The sequence below is a fragment of the Apodemus sylvaticus genome, chromosome 2 (assembly GCF_947179515.1).
Source record: "Apodemus sylvaticus chromosome 2, mApoSyl1.1, whole genome shotgun sequence".
NCBI classification, from domain to species: domain Eukaryota; kingdom Metazoa; phylum Chordata; class Mammalia; order Rodentia; family Muridae; genus Apodemus; species Apodemus sylvaticus.
This window is the reverse complement of record NC_067473.1, coordinates 32,071,030-32,096,985: the sequence shown is the minus strand read 5'-3', so window position 1 is coordinate 32,096,985 and position 25,956 is coordinate 32,071,030. Positions and strand designations below refer to the sequence as shown.

The 25,956-nt window shown below is 38.6% G+C and overlaps 1 protein-coding gene and 1 long non-coding RNA gene across 8 annotated transcripts in view; both read right to left on the bottom strand.

Annotated features, from left to right (window-relative positions):
- Positions 1-18,592, bottom strand: part of Mios (meiosis regulator for oocyte development) — a 30,640-nt gene extending 12,048 nt beyond the window's left edge. The window contains exons 1-6 of one of the 5 annotated variants that reach the window (XM_052173230.1): positions 18,393-18,592; positions 15,929-15,987; positions 11,122-12,455; positions 10,748-10,846; positions 3,732-3,986; positions 1,404-1,573 (exon numbers count right to left, since the gene is read on the bottom strand). In XM_052173230.1, the coding sequence (XP_052029190.1) occupies positions 1,404-1,573; positions 3,732-3,986; positions 10,748-10,846; positions 11,122-12,415 (1,818 nt within the window). In that variant the 5' untranslated portion in view covers positions 12,416-12,455; positions 15,929-15,987; positions 18,393-18,592. The other 4 variants (XM_052173232.1, XM_052173231.1, XM_052173233.1 and 1 more) reach the window with 4 other exon arrangements.
- On the bottom strand, positions 4,585-5,910 carry LOC127678353 (uncharacterized). Of its 3 annotated transcripts, XR_007976555.1 has the most exons (4): positions 5,849-5,910; positions 5,642-5,779; positions 4,883-5,296; positions 4,585-4,675 (listed from the first exon to the last, which is right to left on the bottom strand). It is a non-coding gene; the product is annotated as an uncharacterized LOC127678353 (long non-coding RNA). The 3 variants fall into 3 exon arrangements; XR_007976554.1 differs by having other exon boundaries at positions 4,883-5,365; positions 5,642-5,910; XR_007976553.1 differs by having other exon boundaries at positions 5,642-5,910.
- Positions 18,593-25,956: the final 7,364 nt, after the last annotated feature.

Below are 25,956 nucleotides of genomic sequence, written 5' to 3'. Positions count from 1 at the left end.
AACCATGGCAGAACAAACACTGGAGCTTTCTCTGGCTTCTAAAGTCAGTACGTATGTACTTACACTAACAATATAAACCATAAAATAAAATTACATAGACATTAAAGTAAATACATTCAGCCGGGCGTAGGTGGCACACGCCTTTAATCCCAGCACTCTGGGAGGCAGAGGCAGGAGGATTTCTGAGTTCAAGGCCAGCCTGGTCTACAGAGTGAGTTCCAGGACAGCCAGGGCTACACAGAGAAACCCTGTCTCGGGGGAAAAAAAATTCTTAAAAAAGCTTGGCTACATGAATTTCCTTCTCAGCTCTCCCTATGGGGATAAGAGAAGAAGGGATCTTCCATAGGCCACTAATTAAAGGACAGAAATGTAATCCTAAACATTAAGCAATCAGTTCATTTCTTTTTCTACTCTCTATCATTCTCTAGCTCTTGCTGCAAGTTGACTGTTAGCTCCAACACAACCCTTAAAGTCTTCTCTTTAACAAATGTAGTAATAACAGTTAAAGATAAATAGTCCTAGATATTAATTTGAAGAGGTCACAAAGGTTCACTAGAAAATTAAAAGCAACAGACAGACTAAACTAGACTGTCAAAATGGACACTAACATTTATTTACATTTTCAGTATGATAACTCAATAATATGTTTTTTCAGATCTTAAAGAATGATAATTAATAAAGCAATACACATCTTATACAAAATGTTCCAAGAACAAACAGAGAAATCTGTCTTAAGAAAGTTCTTTTCTGCTGGAAAGAAGACAAACAGTACAAAGCACAGCGCTTTAATGTTTGCAAGTCAACAACTGACATGGGATGGGAAGCCACACTTCAGTCTTTCCTCGCTTGTGACAAGGAAGAAGATATGACATGGTTACACAGTGACTAACTCAGGAAAGACAGAAAAAGACCTGAAAGACTAAATAAAATATAGATTATTATAATTAGTGTGATTACATGGTTTTCCAAACAGGACTTGTCTGAAAATGACCATTTATTTAAGATGTAAGGACACCTTAGCTAAAACTGAGAGATCATCAGTTGTCCACATGCTCACACACTATATTTAAACAGTAAATACAAGTATAAGTTTAGAGTTGTACATTTCTACAGTTTATTTTTTCAGTAAAGGATGAAATTGTGTTTCTTAGTTCTGCAGCTATATTAACAAAACTATAAAAAAGCAACCCTGGGGCTGGAGAGGTGGCTCAGCGGTTAAGAGCACTGACTGTTCTTCCGAATGTCCTGAGTTCAAATCCCAGCAACCACATGATGGCTCACAACCATCAGTACATCTATAGTGTACTCAAATATATAAAATAAATAAATAAACCTTAAAAAAAAGAAAAAGAAAAAGAAACCTGTTAATTGAAAGGAGGATCTGGGGAAAGAAAATAACTCACCAAAACTCCATCATACGCCCCCGCTTCACTCGTCAGAAACGCAAACATGACACACAGATAGGGGTTGTTGAGCTGCAAGCGCAGCGTGCTGCACATCTCCCTCCACAGGGAGTTCTTCTCATCCGTGTACCCTGACAAAGCCATGGCCACCACGTTGAGATTCAGATCTCCTGCAGGTTAAAAGTACACAGCTAGTCAAAATTTTGAGAAGCTTAATATCCCCTCCCTTTCCACGTAGTTCTTAAATTCTCAACACAATGAGCAAAGGGTGACTTTGAATAAGAAAATAATTAAAACCGTTAAATTTGGTAGAGTACAAAGAAAAAAATGTCTTCTTAAAAGCAGCTCATAGCTGGGCAGTGGTGGTGCATGCCTTTAATCCCAGCACTTGGGAGGCAGAGGCAGGCAGATTTCTGAGTTCGAGGCCAGCCTGGTCTACAGAGTGAGTTCCAGGACAGCCAGGGCTACACAGAGAAACCCTGTCTCAAAAGCCAGCTCATATATACTCGCATAGAACCACTGTGCAGTTAAGTACTTTTTCCACAGCACTGGAGACTGAACCCAGAATCCCACGGGCATGCTCTGGCACTGAACTGCTTCCACAGCAGCCAGTAATGGCTATTTTTAAATTCTTCGTCCAGGAGTTTCTTATGATGTTGTACAATTACCTGCTATTGAAATGGAGACAAATGACACCATTTCAACAAAGTCACTGCCACCTGTACCAGTGAGGTCATCCATGCTATTGCAGAGTACTGACAAGTAATGCTACTTTACCACATCATCATAATTTTCAAAGTTTCCTATTTTCCTATTTCTAATTATTAATACATAACCTGATACACAAAGTGTCACCTGGCGGGAAAAAAAAACAGTATTTTGGCATTTTTATTTTATTATAATTAGAAAAACTTCAAGGCCCAAAAGAGCTATCCAGAATCATCACAAAACTGCATGTGGACATGTTTACCCCAAGCACTGGTTACCCAATTGAAAACATTTCATGAACAGTTGCTCTGGGTGTACAGTGCTGTCAGGAAGCTGCCAACAGCTCTGCGTGGCCTTCGAAGCTTCACTGCACAGGAGAAAGCTATGCTCTCTGAAACGCTGCCTGGCTTTCTTACAGCCTTCTTATGGCTCTTGGTTCTGACCGTTCTTCCCTTCTAGGTAGAGCAATTCCTTCCACTTTCTGTTCTTATCAGCCTCATTAACTTTTACAAAATGTTTTCAAGTTACTTGATGCCTACTCTATTATAAAGTTTGAAAATCTTTTAAAATAAAAGCATACAAATTTTACAGATATATATGGTAGGGTAGGAAAGTATGCTTTCAGGTTGGAGCAAAATTAAATTAGAGATAGGGTCCCTTGTGGGTGGGGCTGCACATTGATCCCATAGTCTCACATGTGTTCTTTTTTTCTAATGGCACTACAGACCTCTCAGACAGTCAAGTACTGAAGGCTTTTCCTGAAGCACAGGAACAGATGCTCGCGGCAAAGCATTAACACTTGTAATCTTTAGAATGAAACTAAATATATAACAGTCAATTTCAGGGTTTTTTTATAGTTTAATTTAACTATAATAGGTTGAAATTAGGCCAGAACAAGTAAGAATTCAGTATTCTAAATACTCAGAAATAATTTTCTACATGTATAGCAATATACACTTTAGGAATTTAAGTGAACTACACCTGAAAATCTAGAAGGAAACAAACAAACAAACAAACAAACAAACCAAAATTCTTTGGTTTTGACTAATTTGTTTCCCTAAGAATCTTCTGGCAAATTCTCAAAGAAACTTTATCACCTAACCCCACCCCCTCTCTCTCACTCTGTGTGTGTGTGTGTGTGTGTGTGTGTGTGTGTGTGTGTTACAAAGAACATGCTTTAACTGGATTCAAAAACATTTTCCAGATCAAAATATGGTTCTCATAAGAATCTGTACTGGTCTACACAAAAATAACATTTAGTTTCCTAACAAAGGAGAAAATACACACTAGAATATATCTAGCTGTTTATGGTTAAGAGTGCTTACAAATGAAGGAGTTCCAATATTCGTTCCTTAATGTCTATGATTTGTTTGTAAAAGAAAAAATAAGGAAATATATGCTAGAAAATGTCTTCTGTCATTGTTAACCTACCACCTAAGATACATTTGTTTTACTGACCTATCCCAAGGCAGATATAAATGCACTGGCTAGTATTTACTGCTCAGCCCTATATACTTTCCCCCAGAAGGAAAAAGATGTTGATTAGATAACTGAAAATTATCCACATCCTTTCTTGCGAGAACTCTCTGAGCTGCCGGTTGTCAGAACATAACCTGATACCTTTTCCTGAAGACGCCCCTTCGTTCAGGATTTGGATTGCTCGCCGAATATCCAGGTTGAACAAAGCCACAGCAGCAGCTCTTTCCCATTCTCCTTCTTGTACAAGGGAGTTCAAGAATGGCCCCACATCTACATCCGCTCCTTTCCTTATCCACCCACAAAGCTGCAGTGCTAAAATCCTCTCTTCATTTAAGTTCTGAATATCAGTTTGTTTATCCAAGCCACTCCAATTATGTCTGGTGCTTTCTACCATTCCTAAAAACAGAAAAGTTTTATATTTTGATTATTGTTATTTTGAAATATATTAGGAAATACTTCATCTTTACAAAAAAAATTTCAACATTTAGAATACTCAAATTCTAATATTCAGCCATAATCTTACAATAGCATAAATAAGCAGTATACCACAAAGAAAACACTTTACACAATAGTTGAGTTCTAAGAAGCTATTGTTGTAAGAGTAAACGTTTGGGCCCACTAAGTTGAGTCTCTGTTTCAACCCTCTAACCCAAGACAGATAGATCCCTCTGTTATCTAGCTCACTTGTTTCTTCCTTTATGTCCTGCAGACACATTTAACATAACCTCTCATACCTGTTCTCTCATTAGAACACAAGCTCCAACAGGTAGGTAACGTTTTATTTGCAAAGAACGCCCTCTGCCTTGGAGATCCAAGGCACCTGAGCCTTCTTCCTTTTTTCTTCTTCTGTTTGTATGTACAAGGAAGGGCTGGACCACCTCTGTCTGACTGTTATATAGTATACAACTATCCCTTCTGTATGTATGTACAAGGAAGGGTTGTACCACCTCTGTCTGACAGTTATATAGTATACAACTATCCCTTCTGTATGTATGTACAAGGAAGGGCTGGACCACCTCTGTCTGACTGTTATATAGTATACAACTATCCCTTCTGTATGTATGTACAAGGAAGGGCTGGACCACCTCTGTCTGACTGTTATATAGTATACAACTATCCCTTCTGTATGTATGTACAAGGAAGGGCTGGATCACCTCTGTCTGACTGTTATACAGTATACAACTATCCCTTCTGTATGTATGTACAAGGAAGGGTTGTACCACCTCTGTCTGACTGTTATACAGTATACAACTATCCCTTCTGTATGTATGTACAAGGAAGGGTTGTACCACCTCTGTCTGACTGTTATACAGTATACAACTATCCCTTCTGTATGTATGTACAAGGAAGGGCTGGACCACCTCTGTCTGACTGTTATATAGTATACAACTATCCCTTCTGTATGTATGTACAAGGAAGGGTTGTACCACCTCTGTCTGACAGTTATATAGTATACAACTATCCCTTCTGTATGTATGTACAAGGAAGGGCTGGACCACCTCTGTCTGACTGTTATATAGTATACAACTATCCCTTCTGTATGTATGTACAAGGAAGGGCTGGACCACCTCTGTCTGACTGTTATATAGTATACAACTATCCCTTCTGTATGTATGTACAAGGAAGGGCTGGACCACCTCTGTCTGACTGTTATATAGTATACAACTATCCCTTCTGTATGTATGTACAAGGAAGGGCTGGACCACCTCTGTCTGACTGTTATACAGTATACAACTATCCCTTCTGTATGTATGTACAAGGAAGGGCTGGACCACCTCTGTCTGACTGTTATACAGTATACAACTATCCCTTCTGTATGTATGTACAAGGAAGGGCTGGACCACCTCTGTCTGACTGTTATACAGTATACAACTCTCCCTTCTGTATGTGTGTACAAGGAAGGGCTGGATCACCTCTGTCTGACTATTATACAGTATACAACTATCCCTTCTGTATGTGTGTACAAGGAAGGCCTGGACCACCTCTGCCTGACTGTTATATAGTATACAACTATCCCTTCTGCATGTATGTACAAGGAAGGGCTGGACCACCTCTGTCTGACTGTTATATAGTATACAACTATCCCTTCTGTATGTATGTACAAGGAAGGGCTGGACCACCTCTGTCTGACTGTTATATAGTATACAACTATCCCTTCTGTATGTATGTACAAGGAAGGGCTGGACCACCTCTGTCTGACTGTTATACAGTATACAACTATCCCTTCTGTATGTATGTACAAGGAAGGGCTGGACCACCTCTGTCTGACTGTTATATAGTATACAACTATCCCTTCGGGTAAAAAATGAGATTTTAGTCATCAAAGGACTTCTAAGGAAATAATAAAGAGAAAATATAATGGGAATGACCTGTCTATGTCTCACTCTATTAAGTTAGAAAACTATATATTATCTTTTTAAATGAAAAATAACTTACATTTTCATAACATTATTTATTTAATTATGGGAGCTGGTTACAATGGCAAAGTAATTTCATTTAGGATACTACCTAATGGCAAACAGAGACAAAACATACAAACACGAAGTTCAGGAATTTTCTCAACTACAACAAATTCCTAAATGTTCTAGAAAGTTTTATGATCAAATTATCAAAAATACATTATTTTTAGAAAAAAATTAAATTATGGCATAGGAAACATGAGTATCCATATACAAACTTCCTTTATTAAGTAATTTATATTTATAACTTAACAATTATATATTTATGTACTTATATCTAAGTATCAATGCTACTTATGTAAATAACTTGATCAATTGCAAACAGAGGAGCTTTTAGAATTCAGTCTGCTGATTGTAGGCAGAATATAAGGCCCCAAGAGTTCTCCAGCTTGGGAACTATATCCCTGAATGATCCCCTCCTCTGGACTTTAAGCTGAAATCTGTGATTTGCTTCTAAACAACAGCAGAGCAGAGATGAAAGAATTTTATATATGTAGCTAAGGTCCTTGCTTGTGAGTGACTAAATGGGGAGATATGTGGTCTAGGCCTACATTAAACAGGCCAACCCTTAAAGAGAGTCAACAAGAGAAGCAGTAGAAAAGAGAACTACTGCAGGTCTTAAGCAGGCAGAATGGCCATATTGATAAGGTAATCTGTGAGAAGGCAGCAAAGCAAAGAATTGTAAACAACCTTATGGAGCCATGGGTAGGGCCTGACTATCACCCAACCAGAAAGAAGGGCATAACTTAGTTCTACAGTTACAAGGAACCCTCAGTCTCTCAGGCTCTGGTCTTAAATCCTAAACATCCCCACACCCAGTTAATAAAGGATATGTGCATCCTTCTACCTAAAGCCAAATCTCATCTAAATCCAATTCCTTTCCATTCCTAGGAACTTTCCTTTATCTCCTACATTTATCTTCAACCTGTTTTGTGGTTGCTGAACTTGACCAACAACCACAAGAATTTGGAAAAGTCAATACTCTACATCTAAAAGGAAATAGTAAACGTTTAGCCACTATGTTCATTTTAGCTTTGTGACACTGAGCAGTGCCCAATCTTCTGACTCAAGGAAACAATGAGATTCTATAACAATGTATATTATAGAAAAGAAGCAAAAGGTCCAAAGCTGACTAACTACAATTAATCTGTCAAGAGAAACATTTATCCAAAAATAAACATTAAGGAGAAAAAACTAGTCAGATGTGGTAGTGCATGCCTTTAATCCCAGCACTAGAGATACAGAGGCAAATGCATGTCTATGAGTTCCAAACTAGCCTGTCTGGTCTACATAGTGAGTTGCAGAACTGCCATGATTACAAACATGTAGTCATGTCTCAAAACAAACAAACAAAGATAGAAAAATAATTAAAATTTGTCATTTTTAAGTTAAACTTTATATATGTACATCTATGTATATAAATAAAAATCACTTAGTCTAAACACAAGGAGCAAGAGTAGATCTAAGCTCTCTACTAAACCTAAAAATCATACTTTTAAATAACTTGTGTGATTATCACCTTAATGGTGGTTTGTGATAAGTCTAAAATACTATCCATGTAAATATTTATTTTAAACTATATCTTTTTGACTTATGGAGAAATTGTAAGGTACGTTGTTTCAAATTAATTACATTTAGAAATTATTATTTTGTGGTGCTATAGATAAAGCCCTGGCCTTGAATATGCTAAGCAGGTACTCTTATCACTGAGCTATATCACCAGCCAGGAGATTTTTCTCTGTAGGGTAGGGGGGTAGAGAGGTTGAATATGGGACATGAACATAGGCTAAGACTTCACATATGCTAAGCATCAATATACTGCTAAGCAACAAACACCCTCACACCAAAAGTATTCTTCTCTGCGAGACAGACTCTTATATAGTCCATGCTGGCCCTGAACTCATTTTGTAAGCAAGGATGACCTTACACTGAGTATTCTGCCTCCATCTCCCAAGATATGGGACTACAGGCTTCACCAACACAGTTTTATGAAGTGCTGAGAATTAAACCTGGGGCTTCCTGCATGCTAGGCAAATATTCTTTCAATTTTGTTTCTTTTTTACTTTTAAATAGACCATTTTTAACTTAATAAACTGAACTCTGGCAGCTCAGAAATTCTTAGCTTGGCAACTATGCTAAGGGTAATTTGGGTTATCAAAAAATGTGATACATGAATTTAAAATGTATCATTACACTACAATTTTAACAACTATAAGATTTTAACATATCTATAGAAAAAATAAAATATGCATCATATACAATACAAATATGAAAAACTGTATTTACTAAATCTGATATTGTCCATATTAATAGAATCAATATTTTACTGTTTGCAAAGAGAACATGTATACTCAAACATTAAATTACCAGCTTAAAAAAAAGCCACAAATCAAATGTGTTTGTATATGTCACACATATATGCATACAGACATGCACTATGTATGTGTATGATACATGAGTGTGATAAAATAATATACTTTACAAGAATACTTAAGAAAACAAAACCACAAGATCTTAGCTATTTTCTTCCTTTAAGTCATTTTAACATAAGTTTTCAGATCAGAATTATACTTTTTCAAGTATAAACAAAATTTCATTGTGTTGTACGAAAAGCTATCCAGCCTTTTTTTTTTTTTTTTTTTTTTTTTTTGGATTTTTTGGATTTGGTTTTTTTTGAGACAGGGTTTCTCTGTGTAGCCCTGGCTGTCCTGGAACTCACTCTGTAGACCAGGCTGGCCTCGAACTCAGAAATCCGCCTGCCTCTGCCTCCCAGAGTGCTGGGACTACAGGCATGCGCCACCACTACCCAGCAATCCAGCCTTTTAATATATAACCTTCTTCACTATTAAAAAGGCAGGCATTGGTGTAACTGCTTACACAGTTAAGTCCTAGGTACAAGCCTGACGACCCTGAGTTCCCTCCCCTGGAATTCACATAGACGGCCAGACGGAATGCATCTGCGATCCCAGCACTCCTATGGGAGATGGGTGGTAGAGAGGAAACTCTTCCTGGCCTGGAGTATAAGGTTCATAAACAGTCAGAGAGACTCTCCCTCTGCAAGGTGGATGACTAGAACCGACTCCCAACCTCTACATGTGCACAATACCATGTGCAAGCTTACTCACATATACACACAATAAAGAATTGTATCTATATAATACTGTGAACATGGCTTTTCCAATCAGCATTTAAACATACTAGGACACATGCTGAAACCAAAACCAAAGCAACAATAGCCTTCCCTCCCTTCTAGGCTAGCTCCTGCTACTAGTTACCATTTTATCCTTTCTTAAAGAACCTATGTTTCTAATTATTTATAATTGATGATCCCACATGATACTGTTTGATTGTTTCAGTTAACTGGATCTAAAGTGTAAAGTGACTTCTTTCCCTTGTCTATATGAATATTTGGTTCTGATGTGTTTTCTACCTCAACATGACTCTCTCCTTTCTGGTCTTACTCTGAAAATTTTCATCTATCTCATAAAAATCAGTATTTCTAACACACTGCTCTTTGGTTACAGTTTTCCTCTACTCTACACTATTATCCCATTGCCCAGTACTGTAAGTTTTATCGACACAGTACTTAATTCTTGGTGGCAGAATTTGTGGTTTTTAAAACACAAATCATTATATATTTAGGTTTATATATGGTAATCATATATATGCCTGCCTTTTTACTTTTGTTAATAAATAAGGCAGTTGCTCTGTTATTTCTTTTGATAAAGATTACTTTCTGGTATAGTTCTAATGGGAAAACACCAAAATGAAATAGATCTGAAGCTGTCTGTTCATCTTCAGCACTGTGTATCAAAGTAATTTCAAAGTCCTCAAGAAGAAAAGCCACTATAACAAACGCAGCAGCTTAACGGAAATGTTAGACATACTCTAAAACAACAACAACAACAAACCATGTTATTGTGCACTTTATGTTACTTGTAACATAGTGGAGGAAGCCCTAGAAAGAAAATCTACTTATTTCTATTATGGCTTTAACTAAATAATGTGCATTATACTTCTAGCACCTCACATAGATGGAGTACAAATAAACTAATAAAATGTTGAATCCTAAGAGACAATGTAACATTACCAAAATAAATTCTAGTAAAAAGACAAGAATGATTGCTTAAAGCAGCTACCTTAAAGGTTCTTTACGGGGGGTGGGGGTAGGGGTGTATTTTATTTTTAAATAGTTTATAATTTAAATCTTAATTTATTCACTGGCTGATTCCCTCACTTACTCAACAAGGACTTCCAGTATTCTTCAGGATAGGCCACACTTCATATCATAGTCCTTGTGAAAGTACTTGTAGCAAATAAAAGGGAACTGCAGTCAAGATTCTTTTAATTTACTCTTTGAAAAACAAGATGCTGAGATAAAATTCAAACTAACAAGCATCTTATAAGTGAACTTGTATAGTTCCTCTCTTAAAGTGGGTCTCCAAATAAATAGCACAGGATCATAAATGAATACATTTAAGAAATATCTATGGGGATCTAAGACTCAAAGTTCCTTCCATAAAACATTCCAGACACAAATACACTCACTAATTCACTAAAATATCCAATCAGAAAGCCAAGAGAGATAAATATTTCTGTACACAGTCCGGAAATAATCTTAATTTTAATCAAATAGGGATCAAGTAAGAATACAAAAGTTATAAATGTACTTAAAAATATAAAATGTAATTTTCTTACCTAAAGATGATTTTACTATTGATTTAATTCCTGCATAAACCAATGATCCTTTGTTGCCTGGAGATTTTTGATCGATATCTTCTGTATATTGCTTCATAAGTATTCAAATGCATAGGAAATACTGGCAATTATGCATAATAAAATATTTCAAAATGAAAATTATTTTAATTAGGAGCCAATTCATAAAAATCTATATAAATAAGATAGTTTCACTTTACTGACCACTTTTCTTGCCTCTATTCTACAAACTAAAACTTTAAAAAGTTTTAAACAATTTTACTTCAGAATTTTAGATATAATTTGCATTTGTATATAAAACATTTATTTAGCATGCTACCCAATTTGCTTCAAAAAGTTAGCACAACAAAGGATATAGTGCAGAGTATACCAGAGTGACTTGAGCTGTGGGTCTTCATTGCCAGCTAAAATGTGGTTTCTCCACACCTGTTCTGTATCAAGTCCATACCTTGATAAAGCCCGAAGGCGCATCTTTGTTGCTATATCTTTTTCTAAGGAATTATCACTTTCTTCTTCTGCACACTCATACAAATGGCGACCACAAGCCCACATTAAAGATGTAATAGGGCTCCAGGCAAGAGATATCCTTTCGAATACAGTGAAGTCAGACATTGTTCTGTTGGGAGTCACTACTATCATTCGATTTTGACTTGTTGGATGCCATGCGAAGGAAGCAATGTAATTGTCACAAGGTTGCACACTTCTTTCGATTATTGTGGGTTCGGTTTCATCCCCAATGGGAGTGGGTGTATGCTGCATATCATATAGCCTAATAATATTACTATCCCTTGTTAAAGTGGCAAGTAGGCCTGTCCTAGTTGGACACCAGGCTACTTTTGTCAAGGGCTTGGGTTGTTCAGTCAAAGTCAAAACTGGCTTCTCAAATTTTCTAAGATCCCATATTGCCACCTGACCTTCATAGAAGGAAGCAACACGATCATGGAAGTAAGGGTCTACCGTCACTCCTTGAACAGCTTTTGTATTTACAAACATCTTCTGACTTGTGTTCCGAAGATCAAATATGGCTAGGTTACGATGCATGCCGGCAAGAAGAAGTTTCTGGTCTCGTGGAAGCCAGCAAAGAGACAGACAAGCATCATTCTGCCCTAACTCATACAGTGGTTTTGTTACTAATAATGTTGTTTCAGCTTCACCCGCTGAAAGTCTCACTTTTTCCATGGGAACAATATCAGGAGTATATTTGCTGCAGATATCCCATATTAGGACTGAAAAGTCTGCTCTGTGTTTGTCTAGACCAGCAGCAAGCCAGTTACTATCCAGTGGATTCCATGCAAGGGTATTGCATTGTCGAGCATGTTTTGGAACAAATTCTTTTCCTATCAAATCTTTAAACTTAGAGTTATGATCTTGACCAAGACTTGTAAGTACAACTCGACCATTTGCTTGTCCGACTGCTAGGAGACATTCAGGATCATAATTGAGATACCACGCAACACATTTCATATAGGGTGTGTCTGAATTTATTGACAGTAATGTAGCTGCAGAATCTTCAGATAAACGTAATGATCCAGCTTTGAGTTCTGAATTCACAGCTGATTCCACATGATAAAGGCTCAATTCTGAGTCACATACAACAAATCTATCAACCTGGTGTGGTGCCCACAAAATATCAGGCTTGGTACCGCTCATGTTTATTGATGGGCTTAAAAAGTCCAGTCAGGTCCATTCACTGAAAGTGTTAAAAATAAGAGGTTTTAAAAAATCAACAAAACACATCTCTATACAAGTACCTTCTTTTTCTCTGTGATTGTATTTTTCTCTCTACCTACAGATTCAAGATGATACTCTTTTGATTAAAAATGGAGACAGAAGAATAACCACTTCCTCCAATAAAGTGATCTAGTAGGGATCTGAGAACCCTATCCTAGCTTTATTTCCCATGATGAATTATCTTAATTGTACAGTTACTAGGGCCTTCAAATTAACCTTGGGTTATAATAACTTCACTATGATCAGTAAATTAATAAGTACCATACCCATGATGGGGAAAAACTTAAAAGGAGGATGAATCACTATCCTAAGTACTGGTTAGAGCAGCATTTAGTTCTCAATGTAAATGTTCTGTCTCTGCTAATATGGGAATGTCAAGCCATAGCTACTAAGCACTAGTATACTCACTTACTTTTCAGTAATTTAATTAACAACACAAATTTGAAGTATAATATGCTATGACATTTCTTTGACCTTCAACATTAAGAACCAGGCAGAATAAAAACTGGAATGCACAAAGGAGATATGAGATTCTAACTTTTCTATAATTATAGGATGATTTTTCTCATCTACTCAATAATAAAAATTATTTAGATTAGTTCTTTCCAAATTCTACTCATTAATGGACCACTTATAATGCTATTAGTCTCTTTAAACTGATTCTTTTTAAAAATCTGATCAATTTTAACTTCATATGTGGTTTCGTCAACCATGAGTAGAGTGTATTATATTTTAATGTATGCTAAAATATATTATTAAAATATGCTTGATTTTATTTCATCTACAAAATCATCTCTTTATGATAGATGATTTTTAAGATACATACACAACACTTACTTTGAGAAAAATGAGTTAAGGGACCACTAAAGGGTCTACGTTTTCAATTTTATAAGCCTAGATAAGTTTTAATTAAAACTGGAATAGTTTTAAATTTTTTTTGTTTGAAAAATAAAGGCTAGATGCAAATATTAAATGATACCATGAGGTTGGTTATTTTCAGTTTTCAGAAGGTAAACATATGATCCGCCAATATCTACTGCAAGTATCAAGTATAGAAATGAACATACTTTCCTAATAAAGATATTCTTTGATATTCAACTCTCACATAACTGCTTTACCTCCTGATCTTGTAAACATTTTAGACATGATTTCTTAATATAGAATTTCGCAGACTTCATATTTAACTTTTAAGAAGTCTTTTATTTTTAATTATGTATATATGTATATATTACATTATATAATTATGTATACACTTTAATTATGTACATATGTAAAATATATACATATATATTTTTTATTTTAAATATGTAAATATGTAAATGTTCTGTCTCTGCTAATATGGGAATGTCAAGCCACATACCTATATGCACATATATATTGCACAAATATACACATATATAGAGAGAGGCCAGTATTGGATCACTGTTACAGTGTTAGATGGAACTACAGGCTCTTGTGAGTGATCTGATGAAGGTGCTAGAAACTGAACTCATGTCTTCTGCAGGAGCAGAATCCTCTTAACCTCTGAGCCATCTAAAAAACAAATTCAGAAATTCTCATCCTGGCTTTAGTTTCTTCTTTAACACTTCTGAAGTCTAGGATCAGTCATTTCAAAAAGAAATTTTTTTTTCCTTTTTCTTTTCTTTTCTTTTCTTTTTTTTTTTTTTTTAATTTTTTTTATTTTTTTTAGAGACAGGGTTTCTGTGTAGCCCTGGTTGTCCTGGAACTCACTCTGTAGACCAGGCTGGCCTCGAACTCAGAAATCTGCCTGCCTCTGCCTCCCATCAATTAGATTCTTAATATCACTTCTTTTTTCTTTCCTTTTCTATCCTTCTCCACTTTGCTGTGTGTCTTTCCTTTATCCACAATCACTTACTTCTTTCCCTCCCCAACTCAAAGTATTACATTGAACATATTCTCAAGGTACAATAGACTAACTATAAGAGATCAAAGTACGTATAATTTCTAGTCTGTGGTACTAACTCAACAATTCATCTTTCTACTCTGATCCTTAAAGAGTCAGAATAACCTTTGTATTGTGCATGTGTGAGCATATTTGATTTATATGTTCATGTGTCCATGTGTGTATATGTAGGCTGTAAGTCATGTTAGATGTCTTCTTCTAGCACCTTATTTTTCATGGATTTTTATGAAGTTCATACACACAATGTATTTTGAACATATTCACTGTTCCTTCTCACTTCCCAAATGTCTGTCTGTCTGTCTGTCTCTCTCTCTCTCTCTCTCTCTCTCTCTCTCTCTCTCTCTCTCTCTCTCTCTTTTAAGATAACCCACCCAGTTCAATTTGTATACTTTATTTTTTGAGGCAAAGCCCCTTACTGAATTTGGAGCTCACTAATCTACTGACACTAGCTGGCCAGCAAATCCAAGGGATCCTTGTGTCTTTGCCTCTCTAGTGCTGAAATCATAGGTGTTCATTACCGTGCCCAGTTTTTCACATAGATTCTGAGGATCCAAACTCATGTCTTCATTTGTGTGTAGCAAGCACTGTACTAAGTCATTTCTTCATAGCAGAATAATCATTGTATACCACAAGCAACCAGTTTAGACCATTAATTTACATATCTATAAATACCTTCAGCCTCTACCTGTTGCTCTGACCTCCTAGGACACCTTACTTGCAGTGTTTTAGCTACACTGATTTTCTCTTCAGTTCTTGGAGTTCATTCCTTTCCCCAGCCATCTCTTATCTTTGCAAACAATGTTCTCTCTGGCTGACACTCCTCTCACTTCTGCCTTAGTAAATAGCTTCAATGTTTACGTTCTCTAGTCTAGAAATATACTCTCACCAAACAGTATTCTCTCTCTTTAAGCCTCAGAGCTGAGTCTTTTGTACTGGATTAGGCCTGCCAATACAAAAGATGAAATATCTTTTGTTTCCACTATACTTCTAACACACAGCATAGAACTAGCCAGTCAGTAGATGGTTAATATCTGCCTAGTGAAGGCATGTGTTCAGGGGTCCATGAACACGTCGCACAACTATTATTTCAAAGTTTTCCACTTTCTTCATGCTTCAACTTTTTCTTACCCCTGAAGAATCAACATTTCCTTTTTGCACTAGAACCTCACTCTAAGACAAGAGCAAAGATATCACTGTTATAGTTAGTTCTAGAGATGGGAGACCAATGTAAGGCATCCTCAAAGTGGATTGCTCTAATACATTGTATTCTGTTCATTCGGTAGCTGTTTATTTATCACGTTGTATGCACCTTGTTCTCAACTATGGGAACACAGTGATAGACAGGGGCAGATAAAAATCCTGTTCTAACAAAGCTTCATTCTAATGAACAGACAGACACATACAATAGAGAAAGTCTGAAACCTGAAAAACAAGGAAGAAGGGAAGAAAACCATATAAGACAGCAAAGAAAACTAGATTCCACCTAGAGTAAGGGATAGTGCCCATACCTAGATATTCACAAATAGAGGAAGTTTCTTAAACATGTCTTGAGATTCTTGCTATGTACCTGAAAAAAGAAAAGAAAAACTCAATACCTATATAAACACACTTTAACCTAGGATTCCATCCTACAGTCTTACTCCTGATACAAGTTATATATGGTAACACAAAACAAAACTATGTAGAAAAATCCAATTCAAAAGTGTTACTGTAAGCTAGGTGTGGTGATATACACCTTGATCCTGGCATTTGGGAGGTGGAAGAGAGTGGATCAAGAACCAGAGTTGACCTCAGATACAGGAAATCCAGTCTCAAAAACAAAGAACAATAAGGTTACTGTATGTGATGGTTACTTTTAATCACCAACTTATCACAATCCAGAAGCACCTGACAAGAGACTCTCAAGAAGAGATTGTGTAGATCGGGTTGGCTTGTGGCACATCTTGATTACATTAAGAAGAGGAAGATCAACCTACTGTGGTGTTACTGTTCCAGTGGGCAAGGGGATCCTGAGGTGTCTGAGAGGAGAAAGCTGGCTGAGCAGGAAGCACATACACATGACTTTCCTGATGCCAGCTCCTGGCTGCAGAAGGACTCGGACTAGCTGCTTCAGGATCCTTTCATGTTGACTTCTCTAGAATGATGGACTGTAACCAGAAATCTAAGCTAAAATAAAATCTCCTTCTTGAAGGTGCTTCTGTCAATGTATTTTATCACAGCAACAGAAATGAAACTAAGACACTGTAATTTGAACATTGTGATTTAGGTGATGCTCAACAAAGACCCAGTCAGTATTCCTGATGCTGGACTTGTAAAATACTGTTACCACTCACAAACGTATGGCAGTGACACAGACAAAAATCACACAACTTTTGAGTTAGAAAGGAACTAATAAATCCTTCTCATTTTGTGAGGGACTGACTGAACACAAGAACAGACATTTTGGTTTTTGTGCCAGTGTGTCAACTTCCATCTTAGACCAGTGCTGAAGAAAGGAGCAGGTACTTAATTTGCAGGGCCCAGTGCAAAATGAAAATGTCAAGAAGTGACAGTGCAGCTTTAAACTGCTAGCTATTCTAAATGCTAGGCTGGTGCCCCTGCACAGGGTTGCACATTACCAAGATGGCCCTAGAAAACCAGTATGTCTACAACCATCCTGTTAAGAAATCTAACACTCTATACAAATGAGTTCTTGCTTATTAACATACATGATATGAATCTGGAGGAAAGTAAAAAAACAACAAGCAAACATCAACAACAAAAAAACAGTAAAAGGCTCAGAAATTCTTCCTGCCACTTATTAACTTAGACCATTACAAGTCCCAAGCCCCTTACTACTTGGGCAACATCTATGTAATTTCCACCTCATAAAGTTCTAACATCAAAGATGATGAGTTCTTCGCTTCATACAGATGTTGGTGTCCCTATTTAGTTCTTTCAACCAGTCCTGGAAGTGAATGCTTTCAGCTGCTGGACACAATTACAAAATCCACGGAGGAGATAAGAGTTGGCAATAATTCAGGTCCTCACCTTCAAGTTTAGTAAGTGTTCATTTCCCTTTAATGGTTCTCAGCAAGTGAAAACCATTACAGAGTCCCTATTACAGAGTATCTGTAACAATATCCGAAAGATATATAGTGAGCCACCACTTACAATTCTCTAGCAGGCACACATTTCAAAAGTAGCAAATGAAATTTGGAATATCTTTTAATTTAACCTATCAAATAAGAAATAATTTAACATGTATAACCAATGTAGAAAAATACGAAAGCTTTTATATTTTTATTAAATCTTGGGAATCTAGTCTATACTTTACACTTAAAAAGCATCTCAACCCCACGTGGCAATCGGACACACATTCAAAACACTATAATAACACAAAACATACAATTATATGCTTTTGGGGTTTGTCTTTCTTACCGCGCTAAATAAACGATAGCAATTTCAGGAAATCTGGAGTGCTACCTTCTCCCCAAGACATTGCACATCTATGTTTTCGTTAAAAAATAGTTATTCAAAAGAGCCAACCAGAGTAGTCATTGGCTGTGCAATTCAGCAAAGCAGAGAGGCTCCATTCCTCTCAAGGAATTTGCAGTTTTCGTGTCGGTAGGGAACAGAGCTCGCGGGGTGACAGGCCCTTTAACAAGGATTTTACTGGGTACAACTGGAACTCATCGTGTTGTTATTCCGGGTAAGCCAGGCATCTGATCGTGACTCCCACGATCCAGACACCAGGCTGAGCCGCTCGGCGGCGGGGGACGCGGCTCTACACTCCCGCCGCGGCCGCACGGAGGACGGTCGCCACGCGGCCGCGGGACGCCCGAAGGCTCCACACGAGGCCCGCCAGCCGCCCTGTGCCGTGACCATCCCACTGACCGGAAAGCCACCCGCCGGCGAGGCTCGGAGGAAGCGGCCGCGGCTGCAGACACCCGGGCCTCACGCAGACACCCGTTCCGGGCCGCACTCACTGACCTGAGGAGGTGGCGCGTCGCCACACAGACGTTTCCGGCCTGTACGCCGCCCCTCCCGCCGCGGGAGACGGACGCGGGCAAGATGGCCGCCGAAGCCCGGGCGGTGACCCGGGCCACCCACTGGGCCCACTACCCTGCTGCCTCGGAAGCCGACCTCCGCGCCGCGAGCCCCGCCTTCCCCTCTCCGGCCCCGCCCCAAGGCGGGGCCATCGCGCTAAGACCCCGCCTTCCTCCCGAGCGCTCCGCCCTTGAGTTGCGCCCCTTCCGTCGCCCTCTTGTGGGCAGGACCACAACCTATAGTCCCCGCCTCCCTCCCTCGCGCTCCGCCCAGTGTGGGCCCTGCCCTGGCACCCCTCCCCCGCAAGCAAGCCATTCTTCAACCCTGGTCTCATGGAATTTGATTATTTCTCAGAAGCCAGATATCATGGTCATGGTGATGGTGGTACACACACTTTAGCATATGCGATACATTTTAGTTTCCACTGAATAATGAGGATGGGCAATTTAGTAAAAATTTCACGATTTGGGGCTCATAATTAGTCAGGTTTCAGTTTATTCCAAAAAGTGGTGACGAACGCCATGTTGAGTTGAGTCACACTGTGTTGGGATACAGGAATGAGTAAAAAGACCCTTGTAGGAAACAGGACAAAAGAGTGATTTTTTTTAAGCTACCTGGGAGAGCACCTCCGTCAGGGTGGATGGGGGGTCAGAAGAACTTTCTTGAGGATGACTAGACAAAGAAAGATAAACATGGATTGGTCACAAAAATGTTAAAGACAGAAACAACTGGAAGAGAAAGGCCTTCTGGCACTGAAAAAGAGCAAATACTGGGCCAGGAAACAGGATATAGCAATGGAAAAGCAAGAGTCTCTCATTTATCTCTGACTTTGGAAGTTCCAGTTACCACTGATCAGTCAAAGCCTGAAAATATTAGATGGACGATTCCAGAAATGAGCAACACATAAACTTTAATTTTTGAACATGATGAAGTCTTTTGGAGTCCTATTCAGTCTGATCCTGAACAGCATTCAACCTCCCATAGTCACAAGCCACCTAAGCTGTGATCTGGGCTATCAGATTTGTCAGTGCTTATCTTCAAGTGACCCAGTAGCCGAATTCTACATCACAATGCCTACATCGATCACTTTGCCTTTTTTTTTTAAGATTACTTATTTATTTATGTTATGTATGTGAGTACAGTGTTGCTGTCTTCAGACACACCAGAAGAGAGCATCAGATCCCATTACAGATGGTTCTGAGCCACCATGTGGGTGCTGGGAATTGAACTCAGGACCTCTGGAAAAGCAGTCAGTGCTCTTAACCACTGAGCTATCTCTCCAGCCCATTCATTTTGTCTTAACATGTAGGTATAGGCAAATCATCACAAGAAGGGTAAGTGCAATACAGAGAGAGAGAGAGAGAGAGAGAGAGAGGTTTTATTATAGTGCATATATGTGTGTGTGTGTGTGTGTGTGTGTGTGTGTGTATAGTTTTATTATACTCCTATCAAGTTTTATTATCTTGGCCCTCCAGATCCTCCAGCTCTTCATGTTCAAGTTCAACCACAACAGATCAAAATGTTTTTAAAATTGGGTTGGGTATCGTAGTGTTCTTCTATAATATCACCGTTCCAGAGGTTGAAGCAGAAGGATTGAAGAATTCAAGACAGACTCAACAATATAGTGAGTTTGAGCTAGGCTGGCTACATGAAAATAACTTTCTCTCTCTCACAACTGTCTGTCTTTCCATATAAACATGTCTGTCTTCATATATATATATACATACATACATACATACATACATACATATATTTTATGTCTATATCAAGCTTGTACATTTTCCTTGTCATGGGTTTACTAAAAAATGTAGCATAGGAATTCTTCACATAAGTTTTACATTATGTAACTATTGTAAGTAATGTAGAAATAAGGTACAGAGAATATATGTAGGCTATTTGCAAATAATACCAACTAAGATAAAACATTTGAGCATATGTAGATTTTAGTATCATTGCAGAGTATAAAGGGCTGGCCATTTTGTTATTACTATTATATTATTTTTGCCATTACTGTACCTAATTTATAAATTAGACTTTATCATACTGTAATGCATAGGAAAATATAGAATACCTGAGTTTGACACTAACCATGGTCTGAGATGTCTACTGATGGACTTAATATACATGCATCAAGGTGAAGAGGAAGCTAATATATGAATAAACCAGAGATGAGGAGAGATTAAGAAGTCCTATCAGAAATTCAATGAAAATTAGCTTACTGCCTTCACGTAGGCTTTTTCATAAAGGAAATTGTGGAGTCACAGATAATTTTAACCAGGATAGTGGTATAACCAGTTTTTCCATGGAGAGTTAGGATCGAGTAGACAAGTAAAAGATTATAAAGACGCAAATCGCCAGTCGTATGGAGACAAGTGGGTTGCCTAGAGGTTAATTCAGAAATCGAGACGAACAAAGCTTAGTGATTGCCCCAGTGAGTGCTGACGATTCTAAGTCGTGGTAATGCTGCAATGGGAATTTCAGCTCTGTCATCCAGACTTTCTTCAGGTGGCTGACAGCCTGTGCTTGCGTCTTTGTGCTAGGGTATTCTTGAGCTGGTGCTAGTGACTGATCATTTTGGTAAAAGGATGAGTTTGAGAAACATATTTTTGATTCCTGCCATGTGAAGAACATGAAGGGAATGTATCATAAGACTCATCACTGCAACATGAACCTGCCCATCCTCTAGGTAGGTTTAGCCTAGGACACACAGTCCTACATAAGATCACCCTCATTTTTTAAATGGCTTTATCAACTTGAATGGCCGCCATATGTAGTTAAAGAAAACTCCACCAATGGATGACTTTACTTCTCACTTCAAAAAAAAAAAAAAATCAAAAGTACTAAGTAGGGTCCAGTATTAATTAGTCAGGGTTCTCTCGAGTCACAGAACTTATGAAATGTCTCTATATATTAACAGGAGATGATTAAAATGACTTACAGTCTGCAGTCCAACTAACGCAATAACAGGCAGCTGTGAATGGAAAGTCTAAGAATCTGGTAGTTGCTCAGTCCCAAGAAACTAATAGTTTCAGCTGGTCTTCGGTATAAGCTGGAATCCTGAAGAAGTAGGCTCCAATAGATGTTCTGACAAGTAAGTGCAATCAAGTGAAGAATGAGTCTTCCTTCTTCCAATCTCCTTATGTAGGCCTCCAGTAGAACCTATGGTCCAGCTGGGCGGTGGTGGTGCACACCTGTAATTCCAGCACTTGGGGGCAGAGACAGGCAGATTGCTGAGTTCCAGGACAGCCTGGTCTACAGAGTTCCAGGACAGCCAGGGCTATACAGAGAAACCCTGTCTTGAAAAAACCAAATCCAAAACACCAAAAAAACAAATATATATATATATATATAGTCCAGGTTATAGGTGTATACCACCACACCTTGATTTAGAATTTGCTCTGTCTCATGCTGGCAGACAGATCTTGAACTCAGTGATCTGTTTGCTGCTGTCTCCAGGGATTAAAGATGTATACCACCTTGCCTGGATCTAAGCTTTTCAAAGCTAATATGCCTCAAGATTCAGATCAAAAGCCTGTGTATTCCAGCCTCAAAATCTGGATGGCAGGTGTGTCCACCATTTCTGGATTGTAGATCCTTTCAGATATAGTCAAGTTGATAACTGGGAATAGCCATCACAGATCCCTAAAGCCTCCCCCGACACACTGCTTCTTGCCCCACCACCCTTTCTTCAATCATTATCACACTTCTAGCTGACATATGGAGGGAGCACATACTTCTGTTCTTGTGAGACCTGAAAATACTGAGCTTTTCTTTATCTTCAGCTCTCTATTTTTTGCTGGATCCAACCTTTACATACTCAAATCACTCTGTTTTCCCCAAAGGGCAGGATCATACTTGCTCTCTCGAATCCCACTTTCCTGTGTCTTCCTGAAATTTACTCCACTTCATCTTTCATGCCTACCATGCTATTTGCCAAGGTCAACATAGATATTCACTCTGCTAGTTTCAAAAACCAAGGCTTCCCCCTTGTGTCTCACACTTGACTGCTTATCCCTCTTGAAATACTTTCTTCATTTGACTCAACATTATTATTATCTTTTTGTTTGGTTTTGGTCCCTGTAAGTTGGCCAGTTTGTTGACAGGGCAAATAACTATTGTTTCTGGGCTCTACAACAGTGTCTTCTTGAAAGTTGGACAGTTCTTTAACTACAACAATGCACAAATTATACTCTCCTTAATGCAAGGCTGATTACTTATCAAAGACTGCATAAGACTTCATATATGCAGTCATGCCTTATTTACTTACAGTTATCCTCCACTAAGTTTTCCAGTTCAATGTGTTCAGTTTTTGTTGTCTTTTCCTTTCCTCCCTTCCTGCTGGCCTTAGCGTTTCCATAGCTGTGAGAGACACCGTGATCAAGGCAACTCTTATATAGGACAACATTTAATTGGGGCTGGCTTAAAAGTTCAGAGGTTCAATCCATTATCCTCACATTGGGAAGGATGGCAGCCTGCAGGCAGACATGGTGCTGGAGGAATTGAAAGTTCTACTTCACTGGCAGTGGTGGCTCACGCCTGTAATCCCAGCACTCTGGGAGGCAGAGGCAGATGGATTTCTGAGTTCGAGGCCAGTCTGGTCTACAGAGTGAGTTCCAGGACAGCCAGGGCTATACAGAGAAACCCTGTCTTGGAAAAAAACAAAAAACAAATCCAAAAAAAAAAAAGGAGATTTAAAAAAACCGACCTCTATAGAGACACACTTCCTCAAACATGGCCACATCTCCAAATAAACAGGTGCCACTCCCCATGCCAAGCATATTCAAACTACCACACTTTCTCATATTTCTTTCTTCCTTTCCTTTTGTTATGTTTTTAAATTCTTTGCTTTAGTTTAAGACAAGGTCTTCTTGTATTGATTAGGTTAATCACAAATGTCTGAACCTTCTACCTCCACCTCCTGAATGCTGGGATCACAATTGTATGCTACTTTATTTGGACCATCTACTGCATTTCAAAAGCCTGCCTGTTTCCAAGTTTTAGGAAGGCATGTAATTACTGGGTTTGGAGAGAGAAGGGGGAGGAGAGGGGAGGGAGAGAGAGACAGAAGAGGAAAGAGAGAGAGAGAGAGAGAGAGAGAGAGAGAGAGAGAGAAGAGGAGAGAGAGAAGAGGAGAGAGAGAGAGAGAGAGAGAGAAGAGGAGATGGGGGTGTCCTTTGCCCTCCCTTCCACCTGGATGTAGGCAAAAAATTATAAGCATTGAGATGTGAGTAAAACTGGATCATGTTCCTTACTGTTTGGCAAATGGCAATAACAAGTTATGTATTAGGAAGGGCAAAGACAGCTCTTTAGCCTAAGCTCCAGTTTTGTTTTGGAAAGCTGGAGGCTAGCTACTTCCTTGGATCACTCAAATTTCTGGATAATCATACAAGACAAAATTAACATTTTTAAAGCTATATTCTCTGTTCTACATCTCTTCTTGGATTGTAATTGAGTAAGTTGCATTTGCAACTTAGAAACAGATCATGTCATTACATCCCGAGAGTCTCTCTGCTCCTTGGTTTATACCTTGGTTTCGATATTTTTTCTTGAGGAGGCAATAGTTTTGCCAAGTGGGTCTGGATCTCTTCTTCCTGCTCTCTTTATCTGTGTAGCCAAACTGGCCTTCTTAAAACACCCTTAAGGGACCCTTTATTTCGATTATTTGCTTATTACATAACTTCTCAACCCAGTCTCAGGATGTTGGTAGGGCAGGTGGTTATCATTAATGTGATGGTCAGTTTTTATTAACTAGGTATAAATTAGGCTCATCTGAGATGAGGGACCGACCCTCAATGGAGGAATTGCCCTCATCAGATTGGCCTGTAAGCATGTCTGGGGAGCATTTTCTTTATTGCTAATTGATGCTGGAGGTCCCACCCAGCTCTCTGTGGAGGCTACTATCCCTTGGCAGGTGGGCATGGGCTGAAGAAGAAAGGGAGCGGAACCAGGCAGGCATGTAAACCAGTCATCGGTGTTCCTCCACGGTCTCTGCTTCGGTCCCTGCCTTCAACTTCTGCCCTGACTTCTCTCAGTGATGAACTGTCTCCTGAAAGTGTAAGATGCAAGAAAACTCTTTTTATCCAAGTTGCTTTTGATTCGAAGTGTTTATCACAATGCAAAGCAAGCTAGGTGAGAAATTGGGGGAAAACTTTGGAGCTTAGGGCTAGAAAAGAAGTTTAGTATTCTGAACTTAAGGAGCTTTTATTGCTGGAGTGTGGAAATATGAATCCCAGTAGCAGAGCATATAAATGAGCCATGGCTTGGAAGCTTCAGTGTCCCTCAAAGACTCTCCTTGGGGCTCTTTGTGTGATATATTTGAATTAAGAAATGCACACTTCTGTGCTTTACTGGGGCAGTCTATGCTGGTTTGCTGGAGCTGAAAAAGCAGCTGTGCTTAATAAGAGACCAGGCCCATTAAAATTGTGAAATTGTCAAGGGCATATTTCCTAATGTTCAACACATAGGAATTGTGGTTCAGAGAGACCCAAGATTGCGTCACTAGCTGGCAGCAGGGCTTGGGGATGCGTAGGAGTTTTCCCACATGGTATTGGCTTGGAAAGTGTGAAGGATTCATGGAAATCAGCTGATTCATCTTGGCATCATGATAGGGTTCATATCTCTCTATCCAGAAGCCAGGTGGCTATTGGTGAAAGTGTAGCTTTAGTGAGTTAGAAAGTGCAGTAGTTGAAACTCCAGTATTTTAGAGAGGTCAGTCCCATGGGACCACAAAGGAGAGTAGTAAGTATGGAGTGACGTAAGACTGAGCTTAGTAGACAAGGTGCATGTGCTATGGATGGCAGTCTCGGGAGTGGGATTACCCAAGCTCTTGGGAGTATGGAAGATTGAAGTCTTAGATATCAAATATTGAACTATTTATACCATTGGAGTTTTGTTTTGCTTTGGTCTGATTGTAACTGTGGTTTTCCTCTTTCTTCCTAGAATAAGAAAGTATAAATTAGTTTGTACTTTATAAAGCCTACAGTTAAAAGGCATTAGACTTTAAGGAGACATTAAACAATTCAAGTGTTGTAATGTTTAAATTCTGTGGGTCTTTTAAAGCCATATTGTGTTTTATAACATGATATTAACATGAGATCTTGGGGGAACGAACAGAAAGGAAACATTATGATTTAATAGTGATGTGTTTGTGTGTCAAGCTGACAAGGAGCCAGTTGGGCTAGCTACCTTTGGTCAATTTTATACAAAGTAGAGTCATCTAGAAAAAGAGAACTTCAATTGAGGAATTTCCTTTTTAGACATTGCCTGTAGAAATGTCCCTGGAACATTTTCTTAATTGCTACTTGATGCAGGGGGCCCAACCTACTATGGGCGGTGTCACCTCTAGGCAGGTGGACCTGGGATGTATGAAAAGGAGCATGAGGCATGTAAGCCAATAAGCAAGATTTCTGTTTCAGTTCCTCCATTTAGGTTCCTGTTTAGAGATTCTTTCCTGTCTTCCCTCATGATGAACTATTACCAGAGGTGTAAAATAATACAAGGCCTTTCT